This window comes from Cheilinus undulatus, linkage group 18 (genome assembly GCF_018320785.1).
Source record: "Cheilinus undulatus linkage group 18, ASM1832078v1, whole genome shotgun sequence".
In the NCBI taxonomy this organism is placed as follows: domain Eukaryota; kingdom Metazoa; phylum Chordata; class Actinopteri; order Labriformes; family Labridae; genus Cheilinus; species Cheilinus undulatus.
Window position 1 is genome coordinate 14,762,217 of NC_054882.1, and position 17,775 is coordinate 14,779,991.

Below are 17,775 nucleotides of genomic sequence, written 5' to 3' on the forward strand. Positions count from 1 at the left end.
TTCCTCTATTTCCTAAGCTGGTTTGATGATTCCGTGGAGGAGGCGCTGGTGTGTGCTGAAGGATGAAACCTTCATGTGGTTCCGCTCCAAACAGGAGTCCCTGAAGTCGGGCTGGCTCTACAAGAAAGGAGGAGGGCTCTCAACTTTGTCACGGAGGTTGTTGTAGTTTTTACTGAGTGAAGCTGCATGCTAATCACAAAAAATTAACCCATATAGTTCTAAAAATAAAAGATATCAGTGATAACTTCAAAAATATTTCAATACAATGATCCAGGAGTTAACCACGGATTTAAATCGTTTTTATGTCTATGCATCTACATTGAATAAGCCCCTTTATTATCATTGACATATTCCTCTGTTTTTTTAACCCATGATTTTAACCCTCTACAGTGCTGTCCCACTCAAGATGGATGTTTTACTGGCAGTGAATTTAAAAACTAACAGATTTAGGCGTATTTAGGAAGACACCTTCATGATTTTTAGATATCCATAAAACAGAGACAACTCAAGAAAATTTTACAGGTTAGCCTGGCCATGACAAGAAGAGGAAAAACAACAAGATAGGTTGGAGAGATGGAATCTAATAACCAGTATATTTAATGCCACATCAAAAATATCATGAAAATATCTAAAGTATGCCAAGATTGATCTTTGAAATTGCATTGTATGGTATTTAGCTGAGTAGAGCACCACATAACTCTGCATTCTGTGCATGTATACACACAGTAAAATGAAGCTGTGGTTGTAGCTTATTTGGGCAACATATAGACTATACAGTTCATTCAGAAAGTGTTCAAACGGCCCCTCACTTTTTCCAATTTTGTTATGTTCCAGCCTGATGCTACAGTTATTTTAATTCATTTTTATCCTCTTATCAAGCTACACTTTTGGAATATGATGCAACAAGCTTTGCAGACCTGGATTGGGGGATTTCCTGCCATTCTTTGCAAATCCTCCCTACCTTCTGGAGATTTTCAGATCTCTCCAGAGATGTTTGATAGGGTTCAAGTCACAGCTCTAGCTTGCATAAGACATTCTCAGAGTCGACCCTAAGCCACTCCGGTGTTCTGAGGTCTTAGGCTGTGGTCTTAGGGTCACTGTCATGTTAGAAGGTGAACCTTTTGGCTGAGGTCCTGAGTGCTGCAGAAAAGATTTTAAGCGAGGATATATCTGCTCCATTCAGCTTTCCCTCGACTCTAACCAGTCACCCAGTCCCTGCTGCTGGACAACGCCCCCACAGCATCATGCTGCGAACACTATGATTCACTGTTGGGATGCTATAGAGCAGGTGATGAGCGATGCCTGGTTTCCTCTAGACATAGCATTTAGACTTGAGGCCACACAAGTCAGTCAGACTAGAGAATCTTGTTTCTCACAGTCTGAGAGTCCTTCAGATGCTTTTTTTGCAAACTCCAAGCAAGCTTTCATGTGTCTGGTACTGGGGATGGTCTTCCGTCTAACCCCCCTGCCTTAAAGCCCAGATCAGTGAAGGGCTGCATTGATGTTTGTCCTTCTGTAACTTTGTCCCATCTCCACACAGGATCTCTGGAGCTCAGTAAGAGTGGCCGTCAGGTTCTTGGTCACCTCTCTTACTAAGGCCCTTCTCCCCTGATTGCTCAGTTGGCCCGGAGTCAAGCTCTTGGAGCCCATTGTGCATATGAGAACCTTCATTGCATCAGAAATGTTTTTGAGCCTCCTCCAGATCTTTGCCTGTCAACAATCCTGTCTCTGAGCTCTGCAGGCAGCTCCTTTGACCTCATGGCTTTTGCTCTGATATGCATTGTCAGCTGTGACAATGCAGGAGAAGTGATTTATTGACAAGAGCATGTCCAACTGCGTTACTTTATTTCGGCTAGGTACTATGGCAAGTTAGCAAGCAGCTAACCGGTTTTGCAACAGGCAAGAGAAAAGTCTCCAACCATATTATCTATGTGTTAGAGTTAGACCAACATGTTTACATGCATTTTAGAGACCCTACATGTAAACAGCATGTCTGTCCCTGCCTTTGCAATAACTTTGTCTCATTCCTCTTCAGAAACTGGAAGATGCGCTGGTTTGTACTGAGGGACAGTAAGCTGATGTACTATGAAAACGACAGCGAGGAGAAGCTGAAGGGAACCATCGACATCAGAGCTGCAAAGTAAGACATCTGAGTTTTCTTTGAATCCAAAGTCATCTCCTTTTACTCTTCTTTTCACAGAAAACAGCTGCATCTCTCTTACTTAATCACTGTTTGTATTTTTACAGAGAGATCATGGATAATCATGAAAAGGAGAACGCTCTGAACATCGTGACAGATGAGAGGACATATCAGGTGTTTGCTGAGTCACCAGAGGATGCAAGGTGTGCTGGAGACATGAGGGATTATGTAAAAACAGTAACAAGCTGCTCCTTGTATCTGAGAAGATTAATATTTACCGACTTGTTTGTGTGTTTGTGTGCAGTGGGTGGTTTAATGTTCTCAGTAAGGTACGCGTGTGCACACCTGAGCAGCTGTTAGAGATGTCCCATGAACAGGCCAACCCAAAGAACGCCGTGGTTAGTGTCTAACATAATCTAACTTCAATATACTCACAGTTTGATCACTGTTACTGGAGAATGCATGTTTACTTTTCACTGCTTAATCAAGTAATAGCTCCACATATTTATGCTCACTTTGTTCTGAGTTCAATGGATTCATATTCATTAACATCTCACTGTGGCAGCTTCAATGCTCCAGTATTTAATTCTGAAATTATCTCATTTAAATCCTTTAGGGAACTCTTGATGTGGGGCTGATAGACTCTGTTTGTGCTTCTGACAACCCTGATCGGTAAGTTTGAGCAATTGTTATAAAAAAAGGATGTTTTACCCTTTTAATGAATGTGTCTCAGTGATTTTAGTATAAAAACACCTGTGATGGAAGGTCCAGTGACTACTTGTAGAAATCTGTTTTCACTTTGACATTAAAGAGGGTTTTATGCATGTTTTTGTCTAGAAAGCCAAATTCTATTGACCATGACTACTTCATAAAACCAATAAAAGGGTAAAACATCCAAGGGGGTGAATACTTTTGACAGGCATCGGTATGTCCATGCACCCTGTGTACAGAGACTGTTGTCCTCTTAACATGCATTTCCACTGAGCAGTCTGTTTCAGGTATAGATTACGGGGATATAATTTACACTTAAGCCCCTGGACGCTGTCTATCACTAAGCCCTTAGATATATAACAGGTGATGGATACAGCCATCATCATTGTGTCCCTTAAGAGAGGTGCGACAGATGTTATTTTTTAAACATATTTTTAAGTCCCTCATTGAAAAACTACAGCCTTTCATCTCAAACTTGTTGTAGTGGAGTTCCCGCACTTAAATGTACTGACTGGTTAGTTCTTAAAGATCCCAGAGCTTGCATTGAACTCTGTAAGACTGCATTTTCCTTCAATGCCCCAAGCTCATAGACTGCCCTCCAACAAACCCTGCAGATTGAAGTTCTCCCCTCTCTTGCAGAGGTTAGGACCTTTATTTTTAGTCTTTTTATCTGATTGTTATTGTTTTGATTGATTTCTACTGTTTTTTTTTAATTTATTGTATTTGTTTGTTGTTTTGTCCTGCTTGTCTTAATGTGCATGTGATCCTGACAGTGTTTGAAATGAGGGACACTCAATATCCTTTCGAGGATTAATGAAGGTTTAAATTAACTGAAAAAATCTTTGGACCTTTTCAGGCCAAACTCCTTCGTCATCATTACGGCCAACCGTGTGATCCACTGTAACAGTGACACTCCGGAGGAGATGCATCACTGGATCAGTCTGCTGCAAAAACCCAAAGGAGACGCCCGGATAGATGGCCAGGAGTTCCTCGTCAGAGGTGGGAATAGAGATTCTAGGAAGATGTTTGAATCTTGACATTAAAAAGATTTCAGTTCTCTTTAAGATAGTCTGACTTAAATAACCCAGGCTCAAATTAAGACTGATAATTAGTAAATGTTCACCTTGATATACCATAGTTACCATTTAAAATATGACTTAGAATAGGAAAATCATTTAGAAAAGCTGTCCAATATTATTTTTTTGTAATTTTTTTCTTATTATAAAGAGATAAGATGTCAATTATTAAAAATCTGGGATGCTGATGCTAGGTACAGAGCCTGGGCTCAAGCTTGACCTGCAGCTCTTTTCCCAAATATGACTCTCCACTCTTCTCAGAGTTTTTTACTCTGTCAACTTTTCTGTCTTAAGAAAATGTCTAAAAGCCCAGAAATTGGAAAAAAGCATTTAGAATATCACATCAGGGTTTTGTCTGGATTTTTCATCCTCTTAGGCACTTTATTGTGAGTCCCCAAAATAAGGAAGACTGGCCCTTTAGCTTGTTACCATAATAAAACACGTCTTCTTCCTTTCTTCCTGTTTCATCTCTTCCAGGCTGGCTCCAGAAGGAGATGAAGACAAACGCTAAGAGCACCTCCCTGAAGCTGAAGAAACGCTGGTTTGTTTTGACCCACAACTCTCTGGATTACTACAAGAGCTCAGAGAAAAACTCATCCAAGATGGGAACTCTGGTCCTGAACTCGCTCTGTTCCATCATTCAGCCAGATGAGCGGGTGCACCGGGAGACGGGTGAGGAGGGGGGACAAGGCAGAGAGGGCGAACTTAATGAGGGATTAGACGCTGGAGGTTAGGGACTAGATGTAAAGAGAGCAGTGTAGTTTTACCATAATATCCCTTATTATACTTTTTCTCAGGTTACTGGAACATTATCGTGTATGGGAGGAAGCACTCATATCGCCTTTACACTAAGATGCTGAATGAGGCTATGAGGTGGACGGCTGCCATTCAGGGAGTCATAGACAGCAAGACTCCCATAGAGACTCCGACTCTGCAGCTCATCAGGGACATCAAGGTCAGATATTAAAAATCACAGGCTTATAAATCTTCATTTTCAGATTAATTTACATAAGTTAATTACTAAATGTGATCTCTTCGTGTCCTATCAGGAGAACAGCGTGAACCCGGACATCGTGGAGCAGATGTACAGGAGGAACCCCATCCTTAGATACACCCAGCATCCTCTGCACGCTCCGCTCCTGCCGCTGCCCTACGGAGAGGTCACAAGCTGTAAGTAGAGGAAAACTGAGTCGTACAGAAACATATTCATGTCACTTTAGTATGCAGCAAACCAACATGCTTCTAAGGGTGCACTTATGCTAGGCACCCTGTTCTGAACTGAAGCACGCTTGTCCTCCCTCCCTTGTCCCCTGCTGGCCTGCACTCTCATTGCTCCAAGCCCATCTGGGCCTGGAAATTTTAGAAGTCATCATGTTGGAATATGACACATGCAGTTTACAAGTCCTCTGGTCTCACAGAGTTGGCATGATGCAAAAATACATGGACAACATGACAGTAACTTCACTGATTTTGTGGCTTATTTTGAGTCATTTTGGTCAAATACAGCCCTCTAAAGGCTCAGACTACTCCAATTTTTTTGGTCGTTCATGACAGCTTCACGTCAGACTATGCAACTGAAGTCTTTTCCTGTCTTGGCCAGCAGCCTGGCCACACTACAAGACTGATCCTGACCACTCATCGAATGCTGACGTCACTGAGACTGTGTGAGAGTTTACAGGTTGTCTAAGAGGTGGGTCAAAGAGTGTCAATCACTCTACAACAGAAGCGCTCCATATGATTGTAGTGTCTTTAGCTCATAAAAGAAGAAAACAACAAACAAGAAACAATTGTGGATGTATCAAGACGAGGACATAAACAGGCTCTCCTTCAGAAAGAAATGAAGGAATGCATGTGAGAATAAGATGTACACATTAGTTTCCCAGAGGGAGAAAAAGTTGGGACTGTGGTAAATGATGATGCATAGAAAAGGAGCAAATGCTCTCCTACTGGTAGGCGTAATGATTCACGTCTTTGACATCCGGTCAGGGTGTCAAATTAGACAATGATGACATCCTAGTCTTGTTGAATAGTAGTTGTGGGTTGTCTTTGATGCATTGTTAATTATGTCACACTAGGAGACTGTTTTTCAATCATTAAGAGCTGCAACAGTGCAGTCGGGCTAAAAACCTGGCTGAATTCATGTAGTCTGAGCCAACACATACACTCTACTGTTGTTTACAGTGGTTGTCAAGAAAAATGGTCATATCTGTTGTCACATGCACATTGGAAACCGATGCATATGCATGAGCAATTATACTGTGCCGAACCATGCCTCTTCCTTCTGTGCTAGGGGCAAGGGAGTGTACCGTGCTTGAGCACAGCCTGGAGCACTCCCACTGGTCAAACAAACTGACATTTGGGGCTCAAGCATGATTGGTCACAGTACATATTGCCTAGTGTGAGAGCGCCCTTAACTTAAAAGCAGTATCCCTGCATCACTGTGAGGCTGACAGTTATTTACAGTTATTTACTTTGTTTATTTACTGCTATTTACTGTACTTACATTGAGTAGATTTAACCACATGGATCTGACCAAAGTTCTAAGAGCCAATAAGGTTGTCAGATTTTTTTTAGATCATTGATATTAGCACCACGTGTTCCAAACAAGACAGTCTACCAAATTTAAATGATTTATAGTACCATGGGGCACCAAAGCTTTAGAGATAGCTTTCCAGTCATATCTTAAGGTCAAACATGTCACTAGCTACAGTAAGAGAGACAAATACCTTGGCAGTGTTTGATGCTGAAATTGTGCTTGTGTATTCTTGGTAATAAAAAAATAAATTACCAGATATTAGGTGCCAAGGACTTCTCTTTTAAGTACTCTGGTATCATGACAGCCTTGCATGCCAAAATATCAACTCCATTGACTAATATGACTTGATTCAAATACTACCAAGAAGAGGTAGGAGATGGAGAAGGACTGGGATGCATTTATTAACCATGTTTGTCCACTTATTATTTGATAAGAAAGGAGGTTATTTGCAGTTGACTCTTGATGCACAAATAAAGGAAAAATAGGTGTTGGGGCTGAAGAAAAATAAGAAACATATTCTCCCTCACCCCTGATCCTTCTTAAACATAACATGTTCAATGAAAAGCTTCTATACATCTAAGCAACTGCTTTCTACACACCAAAACTTTCACTCAGGCCAAAGCCTGTATGGCTAAAAAAACACCAAGTTCTGAACAGAACATGTTCATCTTTCTCTTTATCTCTGTGTCCATGCAGTACATAGACGGCAGGGCTATGCCAGCCTTCAGGATGAGGCGGTGCGAGTTTTCAACTCACTGCAGGAGATGGAGACTCTGGCAGACACTGTGCCCATCATTCAGGGCATCCTGCAGACCTGCCAGGACCTGCGCCCTCTCAGGGATGAGGTACTCAACTTTATTTTCTCTAATTATCAAAGGAAAGCGCAAATGTATGAGAAAAAGGAACATGCAGTAGTAGCAATGAAGGCTTTCTAGTAGTTTTAGTTACCCAAGAAATGTTCTCAGTTCTAGTGTTACCTGTCATTTTTTGTCTGTCATTTTATTTACCATAAGACATTAAAGCGTACTCTTTGTTTGCTGTTAAATAAAGTCAGTCTCTTAAATTTTGCTTGTTTTTGTTCCTTAGGTTTACTGTCAGGTGATCAAGCAGACCAATCACGTGCCTCAGCCTAACAGCCCGGCCAACCGGGCACACTGGCATCTGCTCACCTGCATGAGCTGCACCTTCTTACCGAGTCGAGCCATCCTCAGATACCTCCGCTTCCACCTGAAGAGGTGTGCATGTGTCTGTGTGTTATACACAATGCTCCTTTGATTTATTATTGATGGAATTAATATGTGATCAATATTTGATGGTTCAGGGTACGTGAGCGCTTTCCCGGCACAGAAATCGAGCGCTACGCCACTTTCATCGGGGAATCCCTGAAGAAGACCAAGACTCGTGAGTTTGTTCCCTCTCAGGAGGAGATCGCCGCCCTGCTGGTGAGACAGGAGATGAGCACCACTGTCTACTGCCACGGGGGAGGCTCCTGCAAGATCTCCATCAATTCACACACCACGGCTGGAGAGGTACAAAGGCAAAAACATATAAGAAGCTTCCTCCCAGGGAAACGTTGTCATGTTCTCTTTCTAACTGACCATTGTTTTTTTTGTTTGTTTGGTTGTTTATGGTTGATTTTTGCTGCTCTAGGTTGTGGAGAAGCTGATCAGGGGTTTGGCCATGGAGGAGAGCAAGAACCTGTTTTCTCTGTTTGAGCATAACTCCTTTACAGACCGAGCTCTGGAGAGCAGAGTGATAGTGGCAGACGTTCTCGCCAAGTTCGAAAGGTAACTGCATTTCTACACTGCTGGTGTTTTTATGTTTCCTTAAAACAGTGAATCAGAAGCATATGTAGAGAATTGTACTTGTTGAGTGTTTTTTTTTTTTTTCAGACTGGCTGGCAGTGAGGAGGAGGAGGAGGAAGGAGAATGGAAACTGTACTTTAAGCTCTACTGCTTCCTGGATGTGGAAAGCATGCCTAAAGAAGGAGTGGAGTTTGCTTTCATGTTTGAACAGGTGAGCTCTGCAGAACAACACTCAAGTGTCCAAGGTACTAGTTAATACTGTGTTGCTTCTGTCTAATGGAAAAATATTTCTTTCTGAATATGAAAATTAATGATTAAATTTGACGCCCGACTTGGTATTTAAAATATCAAATTGAAGAGAGCATGCAGCCTAAACTTTATCAGATAAATGTTTACATTAAAAATGTGTCCATGTGTAGAAACTGAATAAATCAAAGCAGCTGAGATCATAATCTCTTACCCCATTATTTCTGTCTCTCTCCTTCTCAGGCTCACGAGTCTCTGATCAGCGGTCACTTTCCAGCCTCAGAGGAGACTTTGCAGCACCTGGCTGCTTTACGTCTCCAGTATCTCCACGGTGATGGAGCAGGCCGGGCAGGGTGGAGCCTGGGGAGCGTGTATCCAATTGGGCGCCTCCGTAACCGCATCCTCCACTCCACCAAGCCGGGTGTCGGAGTAGCAGGTGGAGCAGGTGGAGGTGGAGCAGGAGGAGCAGGAGAAGGGAAGGGCGCAGCAGGAGGACAGGGAGGAATCCCAGCCGGGACGGAGAAACGAAAGACCCCGAGTTTCCTGGATGGCACCCTGAGGAGAAGCTTCAAGACGGGATCGCTGAAGAAGCAGAAGGTCAGTGATTGGACTCAGGATTTAGAGGGTTTGATGTACTTCTAATGACTTTGCAATCATCAAGTGTGGATATTTTAAAGTTATAGTGCAAAGTAAGGGTAAGATAGGCTGTTAAAAGCAGGATTTAGCTCTATAATTATTTAGAGGTCTACAGATGTTTTTATATTGTATGCAGATAAATGAAAAAAACCTGTTAGTTGGAAATGATACCAAAACAGACGTGTATTACTGTTAGAATGAAAACAATAACTGATCGCTAAAGCAGTTTTGAAATATTGATTTGAAAATAAAGTACTTAATCTCTGTTAACATTGATGCATTGGGTGCAAGAATTCCTGTGGTGGAAACACAGCTTTAGTGACTTGAACAGCCTTCAAATAATCTAAAAGTTGACATTAGTTCAAATACAAATAAGTAGTCTGACTGTGTCATGGCTAATCTGGGATTTCTGTTCCAAGAGCATTTAAGCTGCTGTAGTTTCAGATCATAACCATGTGGGGGCGCATGGTGCCTGCCATGATGGCTTTAGGCGATCAGTTTTCCCTGAAAAACCATGTCAAGTCTAGTGTAATAAAATAAAATATGAACTTCCCAAACTGGATTTCTGTCTTTTAAGCTTTTGACCTGTCAGGCTGAGTGTTTGTCAGTAACTGTCTGATTTGTGCTGCTGCAGGTGGAGGAGGAGCAAATGCTGGAGATGTGGGTAAAAGAGGAGACGTCGGCCACACGCACCAGCGTTCTTGAGAAGTGGACCAGGCTGCAGGGCATGCCTCAGCATCAGGCCATGCTGAAATATATGAGCATTATCAAGGAGTGGCCGGGATATGGATCCACTCTGTTTGATGTGGAGGTGAGAAAATAAAAGAGGCATGCAGGATTTGCTCTTAAAAGTAGAAACTGCCTGATGATTAATCTCTTATTTCCCTGCTCTCTTGTTGTTTTGTGTCTCCCCTTGTCTCTGCAGTGTAAGGAAGGAGGTTTCCCTCACGATCTGTGGCTGAGCGTGAGTGCAGACAATGTTTCTGTGTATAAACGAGGAGAACCGAAGCCACTGGAGACCTTCCAGTATGAACACATCACCTTCTTTGGTGCATCACAGCCATGCACCTACAAGATCATTGTGGATGAAAGGGAGATGTACTTTGAGACCCCACAGGTGAGAAATCCTGATTTTAACTTGGACATCAGTCGGTGAGGACCCTATTGTAATTCTACGCGTCATTTTGTTCTGTCAAAAGAAGCGTTGTTTGGAAGCTTTAACATGCTCAAAACTCCAAACTTTACAGAAAATTGTCCCCCAGTGGAATTTTTGGTATTTTGGTGGAATCATGAAAGTCCATCTAGCAAGGGCTCCACAGGGACCCCAAACATGAGATAGGGGATTGGGTAAGAGCTACATGTATGAAAATTGTACATATGCACATATGTTTCATGATTAGATGAAGAAAAAAGTTTCTTGGGGCCATCCTCTAAAATTACAAGAAGTGCACTATAAACGGCTAAAGGTCAAATTTTGGCGTTTTAGGGCAATTCTTAAGTTTCACGTTTTAACAAACTAGTCCAAGGTGTTTCATCCGATTGACTCCAAAATTTATTTGCTTTTACTAGACAACCTAGAGATCTAAAGTTGTTCAAACTGTGAGTTTTCACCATAGGGTGGGTCCATGACTGGAGCCCAAACTTAAACTGCATTTTAGTACATTTTTTGCAGTGAAAATATACAAATAATGCCATCTTACGTTTTAATACTAATGTCAATCATCACCAAACTTTACAGGGATGATCACATGCTGATCCTTAAATCATTCATACATCAATATCAATTCTTTGCCACAGTGCCCCCTTCTGGCGACTGAACATTTCTGCCTCTGAATTTTTGAGTTTTCCCTTTAAGCGTTCAGCCACGGCACACCATTCAGCCGAGGTTTATGATTTTTGGTCTGCATTTGGTTCATCATAAGACCTACAAAAAAGCCTCATGGACCCATGCCCAAATCCCAACAGGAAGTCCACCAGCTTCAATATAAGGCATTTTTAATGGCCTCAAATGACTTTAACCTATTGTAACTTTAGTATGCAATATTCTGTGATCTTCTGCTCTGTCTTGCAAGACAACAGTATCACACTGAACACCCTCACATGTCATTATAGTGCCCCCGACTGGCAACAGGAAGAGACAAAATTGGGTCATTTCATTCCAGTTACTAAGTTGAAACAATCATGCTCGGATTATGATAGAAAGGCCTCGATATTTCTCTACAGCACTGACATGTCTTATTAAAGAATGCCTTACTGCCAATGGTGAGCATTTGGATATTTCGCCAGTTCCTCAGGAATTTGCCATAACTCTCATATGAAACATCTGATTTGCTTCAAATTTCACATGTATCATCAGAGTATACCCCTCTACACATTAGCATGTACCTGCTGAACAAAACCAGGAACACCTCTCCATGAAATGTCCTGTCACAATGTCTTCTTGAATTTTACGTATCACATGTACATATTAGCATCTTTCTTTGCCATAATTTCATCTACTGTTGAGGAGAACTTCCACTCCACATATAAAGTGCAAAAACCTTAATTTTTCACAACTGATGATGGTTTTCTGAGGATGCGCTTAGCCTTTCTGCTATGCTGCGGCACACTGCACAGTTTACCAGCTCTGAGCAGTGACCTAACACCCATGGTTGCAACACATACTGGCATGCGCTGGGCTGCAAGGGCCCTTCAGTGCTGCTTGCAGCCCTAATTTTATTTTTACTTGTCTTTCTTTACATACTTTTTCTCTTCATCTCTTTGAGGAATGTAATAAACGTTCTGCTTTCAGGTTGGTGAGATCACCAAGATCATGAGGGCCTACATCAACATGATGGTGAAGAAACGTTGCAGCATCATGTCAGTGACCAGCGTCGCCAGCTCCTGGGTCAGGTGATCACCAACAGCCAGTCAGAAACCACGGTGAATTCGGCGGTATCAGCAACTCAGCCCTCCCGGATTGGTTGGCTGGTTGGTTGGTTTCGATGGAGGTAGCCGCACCAACCAGCCAATCCTCAAAGTTGAATTTAAAGGTGGTGGAACAGAGATAGAAGTGGACATAGATGCCAAACGCACACTCTTCTGGCCTTGTGTTTCACTTGGGATAAGGGATCTATTTAAAAATGAGCATGATAACAAAAACCTGTGTCTTGGGACGGTCCTTTCAAATACATAACACCTTCCAGCTGTAATCCTGCATGTAGATGTTCAAGCACACTCCAAACTCCTCTCTGCTTTACCTTTTCTGGACAAATCAGTAATAACAAGCACAAAACAGCCGCCCAATCTCCTCATTTACAACCCAACGCACTGCCAGTCAGAAGAAAGCCACACATTATCAGTTCAATCTGTTTCTTTCGCTCTCTGATGGATCTCAGACTCTCTCTCTTTCTCTTCACGTGTCCTCACTCCTGTTTGGTATTAAGTTTTTTACGCTGAATTCTTCTTCTTTGCTTGTTTTTTCTCTCTCTCTGTCGTTTATCTGTGACATCAGCTGTTTGTGACCGAGAAAAGGACTCTGATGATGATTCCTCTTCAGGGCTAAATGACTGAAAATGAGCTCCGCTGCTCACTCATCAGTGCCACCATGTGGCCACAAGAAGGAAACTCAGCCAAAGGAAGTGGCTTTAAATATTTCTGAACAATATCAAAAGGAAATTTGTGAGTGGAGGCTGAACTTTGGAGGCTCTCGGGTCATGTTGAGCCTCAAAGCTGAGCCGAATAGTATGAGAAAAAAAAACATTTCCCTATCTATGTCGACATATTACACACACTGCATATATCTACTGTATATTCACATACATGTACACTTTACAATGTATCGTTTTGTATTGTATATCACACATTTTAAGAGTTATTATTAAATTGTCAGTGGCCACTGCACTGTACAGTATGTAGATGCCCATATGACACTTCTCGTGTAAATTACAAAGTGAATGGTGTTGATAATGTCTGAATATGATGCCAGTACTGTACGTCATTCACAGGCCGTGCCATTGATGTGTCTCACAGGCTAAATGAGGATTACAGTAAAAAAACAGACCAGAATGAGACTGGATTTCATAAAGTACATACAGTGCTTATAAAAATATTCACCCCTTTGGGAGTTTTATTATTTTAGTGATTTTATAAATAAATAATGTTTAATATCATTTGGCTTTTTTGACAACAAAATTACAAAACTCTTAACTGTCGAAGTGAAGTAATGTAGTGACAACTAGATTAAAAAATGTAATGTAAAAAAAAGTGACTGCATAAATATTCACCCCCTTCAAGTAAGTATTTAATAGAGTCACCTTTGGCTGCAATCACATCACTGAGTCTGTGTGGATAGGTCTCAGTCAGGCTTGCACATCTGGACCCTGCAATTTTACTCTTTTGCAAAACTGCTCAAGCTCTGTCAGGTTGCACTGAGATCAGCCATAAACAGCCCTTTTTATTTCCAGCCACAAGTTCTCTATTGAGTTGTGGTCTGGGTTTTGACCCGGCCGCTCCAGAACATTCTCCTTGTTGTCTTTAAACCATTTTTGTGCAGCTTTCGCTGTATGCTTCAGCTCATTGGCTTGATGGAAAATAAATCTTCTCCCAAAGTTGTTGTCCTCTTGCAGACTAAATAAGATTGTCCTCCTATATTTTGCCACCCTCATTTCATCTCTTATCTTTACAAGCCCTCTGTGGCTGGCTGCCAAGAAGCACCCCACAGCATGATGCTGCAGCCACCGTGCTTCCCAGTGGGGATGTTGGCATCTTGTCTTATGGATTAAAAGCCCATTTTGGTCTCATCAGATCAGAGAACTTTCTTCTACTTGACCACGGAGTCTCCCACATGCCTTTTGGTGAACTCTAGTCCAGATTTAATCAGTTTTCTCCAACAGTGGCTTTCCCCTTGCCACTCTCACATACAGTTGTTGTATGTAGAGTCTCTCCCATCTCAGCTGCTGAAGCTTGTAACTCCTTCAGAGTAGTCATAGGTGTCTTGGTGGCCTCTCTCACTAGTATCCTTCTTGCACACTCACTCAGTTTGTGAGGATGGCCTGATCGAGGCAGATTTACACATGAGCCATATTCCTTCCATTTCTTGATGACGGATTTAACTGAACTCTGGGGAATGTTCAGAGCCTTGGAATTTTTTGTATCCACCCAACTTAAACTTTTCAATAACCTTTTCTCTGAGTTGCTTGGAGTGTTCTTTTGTCTTATGGTGTTATGGTAGCTAGGAATACTGATGAACCAGTGACTGGACCTTCCAGACACAGGTGTCTTTATACTGAGACACATTCACTGCACTCAGGTGATCCCCATTTCAATTACTGTGAGACTGCGAGCACCAACTGTGTGGACCTGTGTTGCATTAGGTCAGTCACTTTAAAGGGGATGAACATTTATGCAGTCACTAATTTTACATTACAGATTTTTATTTAATTGACATTACTTTGTAGAAATCTGTTTTCACCGTGAGATTGAAGAGGTGTTTTTGTACATTTTTAAAAAAGAAAACAAATTATATTGAACATGACTGATTTATAAAATTAATAAAAGGGTCAAACATCCAAGGGGGTGAATACTTTTAATAGGTACTGTATTGTTGTTGTTAGGTGTAGCATTAATTGGAGCCATAAATACTTGTTTTCTCATCCAATTTTTTTTTAATTTATGAGACTAGAACAGTAACTCATAAAGCTCCAGTTCATCTGCGTTTCAGTCCTCTTCATGAACTTTTATTACTGATACTTCTATAATAACTGTACATCCCCCTGCTATCTAACCACCCTGAAGTGCTGTGTCAGGAATGCTGCTGTGAGTGTATTAATGCTGTAACCTGCTGTTGGAAAAGAAAAGGGAAATGAGAAAAGAAGAAGTGATTTTATTGAGTGTACTCCTTGGAAATATTTACATGACTAATCTTTGCAAAGAATGGTGTTGTGATCGTGAGTTAACTGGAAACGCATGGGCTTTTAAGGGAGGGTTGTGGGTAATTTATTTCTTTATTGTATTGTAAGTATTGCAAGGCGGGTTTTTGAAAAATATATACTGGATTTTTTCAGTCTCGGTGTAAGAGGAGCAGAAAAGACACTGTGAGGATGTGGGCTCGGAAATGGTTTTATTGTGCACTGGGAATGTGGACGGTTGTCACTGCTTTGTGTGTCCATGTATGTTGTGTGTTTTTGGACTGAAAGTGAAGTCACTGTTATGCCAGTATCACCTGACTGTGTGGCACTGCAGGTAGAGAGCAGCATCCCCCAAGAGAATAGAAGACAAACACAGGAAGAACATGGAAGAATACTAATTAATCCCACTGGTAACACTTTATATTAAGGTAGACATATTTACCATTAAAACAGCTGCATGTTAGTAGTCTGTTGGCTCTTAACTCATCATCATAAAACACTTATTAATGCCATAGTCTTTATGATTATATTCTGCAGCTACTCAGCTGATCATTAAGATTTTTCCCCTAAATCAGTGGTTCTCAACTAGTTAAACCCCAGTCAAGTCCCAAATTTTGAATTTTCAATGACTATTTTGGGGCTATGACCTTACACACTTGATAGACTCTTTCATGTAATTATTGCATGGACATATTTCACATTCATCTAGGAAACCCTCAGAGTGTGGAAAGAGCAGGACTTTTCTAAAAGTTCTCGGAAGGTGATTGGACAAACACTGTCACATTCATTATGGGCCTATCAGAGTAACAAGACAAAATGAGGTATTAGACATGTGTAGCTGCAATGCTAACTTGAGCTATACAGGCTAGCACTGCAGTAATGCATGAACGGCAGAGCCTATTGGCAGATAAATTCATGCAAAAGCCTATCAGGAGACATGCACAAGCATCTTTGCTTTCAGTGTGGCTCTTTACTCTTGTTTTAATAAAGAAATATGGTCGAGGTCTGACAAAACTGCCACAGCTACATCTGAGCTGAACTTGTACCCACCTACAATGATCGCAAACTCATGCTGAAGCAGATTGGGAGAAGAGCAAGACAGATCTTTTCTGTCATTAAAAGCTTTCAGAGCTGTACTTTGCTCTTTATGTCATAAAAATGTGATCAGGTTCTAATAGAACTGCTGCTAAACTATAGCCACATCCAAGCTTATTGCAGCACCAGTTGCAGCCATTGCTATTGACTTTTCAACCAAACCCTACCCATAGCTACCCTCTCGTTCTCCTTAAATGACACTAATTGGGCCAAACTGTATTTGGGTCTGCAGTTCTTTGCTCTTCTTTTTAATAAAGAAATATTTTACAGTTCTGAAGAATCATCCACTATAGCTGCAGCCATGCAAATGCCTTCACTGGCAGCCATTGTTTACAGGCTTGCAGTACAATAGAACCATGCCCATTACTACAGCCTCATTCTTCACAGATGATGCCAATTGGTCCAGCCATTCTATTTTAGATTGAGGCTTTGACAGATCCAATCTGGCAAATCCATAAGCTTTGCAAGGTTAGTTCCCAGTGATGTAAATGTCAATTTTTACTTAGATCTGAGGAAATGAAACAACCAAAATTAACTAGGGATGCACAGAATTATCTGCATTAAAATCATATCTGCATATATGAACATGCAGATATACAGCCAATATTTTGGCTATAAAAATCTACCTATATCAGCTGTAAATACTGGTCATATAAACAACAAAGTTTGTGGAGTTTTAGGTCAAACCTTCAGTCCTATGTCAGCTACATCTTTTTCTTTATTCATCTTCATTCCTTATACTGTTAAGGACTAACATTCGTTAATTTATTCATCCTCAAATTTTAATTGTGTGTTTAAAGAACTGAAGTTTTAGGTCTGAACTACATTTAAATCTCTGTCTCAATATCAGTATTGGCAAAACTTTATTCGTAAACATCAGCATATCGTATATCTGCATAAATCAGATCTACAGTATGACCCCTAAGGGCTTCTGTACATCATATGCTATGCCACAACTTAATTATCCATGCACATGTTTGTGGCCCACAGAAAATAGCTCTGCAACTCACATTTAGGTCCCAACCCACCAATTGAGAACCACTGCTCTTAATCCCTTTCTGTTATGGCAATATGATAATAAATTAATAAAATTCTACTTATGTATTTGTTAAAAGGTGGTGGTGCAGCACCACAATACTGAGAAAATATGTTACCATGGTAGTGAAAATACAACAAACTACTTTTGTATTATCAAAAAGTCAAAATAAGGAGGTTATGGTGGAAACTTAATGGTTAATGCTCTTGTGGCTGCAGTATAAAGTCAATATGTTGAGAAGTTTGTGGTTTTTAAGAGCAAATATGCCTTAATTAATATGCATCCAAAAGGTAAATATTAAATGGCTTGTATGTACCTTGATATAAAGTTTTACAATTCAATATTATGTTGCTAAAGCTGCTTAACTGGTACTGTATCAGATCAGTGTTTACCTGCAAAAATGTTCTGCTTTGTACAGATATTTAAGTAAAGTTGAACTTCTTCAGGTGAAATGGTCTGTTTCTATCTGGAGTGCCACGTTCAGGGCCGCAGCAGTCACTGAGACAAACTGAGGTCAACTGGGACAAAAAAAATCCATGTTTTATGTTTGAGTATTTTCTTTGTAAAATATTCAGAATTTTGTTTGAAGGTCTAACATTTTGCTGA

General features: G+C 40.9%; 1 protein-coding gene across 1 annotated transcript in view; it reads left to right on the forward strand.

Moving 5' to 3' along the window:
• The window catches only part of myo10l1 (myosin X, like 1), a 67,798-nt gene extending 54,612 nt beyond the window's left edge, over nt 1-13,186 (forward strand). Inside the window, exons 26-43 of the mRNA XM_041812997.1 lie at nt 18-159; nt 2,036-2,140; nt 2,248-2,343; nt 2,445-2,538; nt 2,757-2,812; nt 3,708-3,850; nt 4,405-4,599; nt 4,725-4,882; nt 4,977-5,097; nt 7,160-7,308; nt 7,550-7,698; nt 7,785-7,992; nt 8,114-8,250; nt 8,356-8,479; nt 8,758-9,111; nt 9,785-9,961; nt 10,076-10,267; nt 11,942-13,186. Of these exons, the coding sequence (XP_041668931.1) occupies nt 18-159; nt 2,036-2,140; nt 2,248-2,343; nt 2,445-2,538; nt 2,757-2,812; nt 3,708-3,850; nt 4,405-4,599; nt 4,725-4,882; nt 4,977-5,097; nt 7,160-7,308; nt 7,550-7,698; nt 7,785-7,992; nt 8,114-8,250; nt 8,356-8,479; nt 8,758-9,111; nt 9,785-9,961; nt 10,076-10,267; nt 11,942-12,046 (2,705 nt within the window). The 3' untranslated portion in view covers nt 12,047-13,186. The remainder of the gene's footprint in view (nt 1-17; nt 160-2,035; nt 2,141-2,247; nt 2,344-2,444; nt 2,539-2,756; nt 2,813-3,707; nt 3,851-4,404; nt 4,600-4,724; nt 4,883-4,976; nt 5,098-7,159; nt 7,309-7,549; nt 7,699-7,784; nt 7,993-8,113; nt 8,251-8,355; nt 8,480-8,757; nt 9,112-9,784; nt 9,962-10,075; nt 10,268-11,941) is intronic.
• Nucleotides 13,187-17,775: the final 4,589 nt, after the last annotated feature.